Source organism: Propithecus coquereli, unplaced genomic scaffold, assembly GCF_000956105.1.
Source record: "Propithecus coquereli isolate 6110/MARCELLA unplaced genomic scaffold, Pcoq_1.0 Scaffold734, whole genome shotgun sequence".
Classification (NCBI taxonomy): Eukaryota; Metazoa; Chordata; class Mammalia; order Primates; family Indriidae; genus Propithecus; species Propithecus coquereli.
Window position 1 is genome coordinate 88840 of NW_012153441.1, and position 2252 is coordinate 91091.

The window sequence follows — 2252 nt, forward strand, 5'->3', positions numbered from 1 at the left end:
CACGGCCCTGCACGTGTCCCTGTCTCCTGGGTCCCCTCAGCCCACACCCGGTCGGCTGCCAGGCCTGAGGATCCGTCTGCCTCCATCTCCCCCCATCCGTGCTCGGCCCAGCTCAGGCCTCGCTCCGGGACAAGCCTCCGGCCTGGCGCCCCCATCATGCCCAGGCCCCAAGGCTCCTCCTTCCCTTCCCCTCGACGGCCCCTGACGCGGCCTGGCTGTCCCTGCCCTCTGGGCCTGGGTCCCCCGGCCGCCCCGGCCCTGGACCAAGGCCTCACCTCGGCGCTTCAGGGTGACGGCCTCGTTCAGCTCGTAGTTGTGTCTGCACACCGTGTCCACCTCGGCCCGCGCGTCATCCAGGACGTCCTTCTGCCCGTTCCAGTACTCGGCGTCCGGCCGCCCCAGCTCCGTCACCGCCTGGAACAGGCCCACGTCGCTGTCGAAGCGCACGTGCTCCTGGCGGTTGTAGATCTGTCTGTACACGTAGCGCTGCGTCCCGTTGCGCGCGTAGCACTCCGCCCGCCTCTGGAACACGTAGTTCTCTGCGGGGCGGACGGCGCTCAGCCCTGGCGCCGCGTCCCCACCCGTGTCTCTCTCAGTATTATCTATTCTGCCCGAATCTTCCCACACTGGATTGGACTGTTTGGATTTTTAAGCACTATTTTTCCTAATACCGAGTTAGGCCATTTTAGGAGGCCACACAACCTTCCTAGGCCTCGGCCCTCCGCGCCCCCCCGCCCACCCCCGTGAAACGAGAGGATTTCCTGAGTCGCAATGAGACTCCCTGCTCAGGGGTGATTCAGTGTCATTAGAGAGGGGTGGGCACCTGGAGGAGAGGGGGGGACTTTTCCTGGGGGGTGGCAAGTGGAGTGGGGGGAGGAGCTGGGGACCAGGAGGGCAGCGCTGTTCTCTCTGTCCCAACCTCTGCCTGTAATTTCCATCTTGGTGACAACCGGGGCTCAAGTGTCACCACCTCCACGAAGACATCCCTTCTTTTTTCCCTTTCCCTTTCCCACAGCTGGGAGCTCTCTTCTCTGCCAGTATCTTGAATATACCTAAATTTGCTCTCGTTTTGCACCCTGGAAATGTAGCAATACATTTCTTAAAACTTTCTTAAAGCTTGATATAAGTGACTTTCTAGCCTGGAAGTTAATGTATCTTTCCACTTTTCAAACATGGCTGTAGAAAGAATGGATCTCAAGAGGTGTGAAAAATCACCACATCCAGAGACCAATGAGGGGGAGATCCCTTGTCTTTAGCGGCATTGGGGGTGTCATTTCATATAGAGGAATGTGGCAGCCTCTGCCACGTGCTGCTCTTCCTAGGGACAGCAGTGTCTGCAGGTGCACATCTACACACAAGTAGCAGTGACCTAGGCCTGCTCTGCTCTTGGTTACATTGGGGGAATTAAAGTGGTGTGATTGTTTTGTGTATCTGTTTCATCCCCTACAAATTAACATCTCAAGGTGAGATGTTCTTCTCTTCTTTCTTTGTCCAGTATCTAACATAGCTCAGTCAATTTTTCCTTATCAGTGGAATGAATGAACCAACGCATAAAATGAATGAGTGCCTGGAACATAAGAGGGAACTCCAAAAAGTTTACGAGGCATGTTTTTGAAATAGCAGTCTCTGTTACTTCATCACACAGAATATCCGAAATTTCAGTGCTAGACACGACCAATCACACATGCCGAGAGCACCTTTAGTGCGCAGATGTGGCGCTGCTGCATGTGTGCTTGTAAACGGGATGCTCACCTGGTTTGCACTATGTTGGGAGAGACTAAGAGGAAGTGGGAAAGGTTAAAGCCCAATTTAAAATTTTAAATTAGGCCTTCTGGATCCTTGAGCCTTTTGACTGTATCCAAGTTTTTCAGAACAAATGCTTTTAATAAAGGGATTTGTCCTGTGAAGTTTGGATTTGGTCAAGGGGCCGCACTTGGGGATCTGGAGGGCCACATGTGGCCTTGAGGCCTCAGGTTCCCCATCCCTGGATGAGAAGCCCCAGACCGTAGGGGAAGGCACACTGCCTCCTCTAGCTTCAAATATTGGGGAGCCTTCCTGAGGGTAGAGGAAAATAAACCTGGGATTTTCAGGAGCAAGAAGGAGGTGGTTTCAGGGGTGATCTGTCTGCTACCTCTGTTACCATGGTGTTGGTCTGACAAACTTGGATTTATTTAGGGAATTAGGTCCCACCTCACCCCTCATCAGCAGCTGAACAACAAGTGGCAGAGGACAGTGGAGAAGGGGTGTGGCTA

At 53.9% G+C, this 2252-nt stretch overlaps 1 protein-coding gene across 1 annotated transcript in view; it reads right to left on the reverse strand.

Moving 5' to 3' along the window:
- Positions 1–7: 7 nt before the first annotated feature.
- LOC105824384 (HLA class II histocompatibility antigen, DP beta 1 chain-like) overlaps positions 8–2252 on the reverse strand; it is a 3227-nt gene continuing 982 nt past the window's right edge. Inside the window, exon 2 of the mRNA XM_012661811.1 lies at positions 8–539. Within this exon, the coding sequence (XP_012517265.1) occupies positions 37–539 (503 nt within the window). The 3' untranslated portion in view covers positions 8–36. The remainder of the gene's footprint in view (positions 540–2252) is intronic.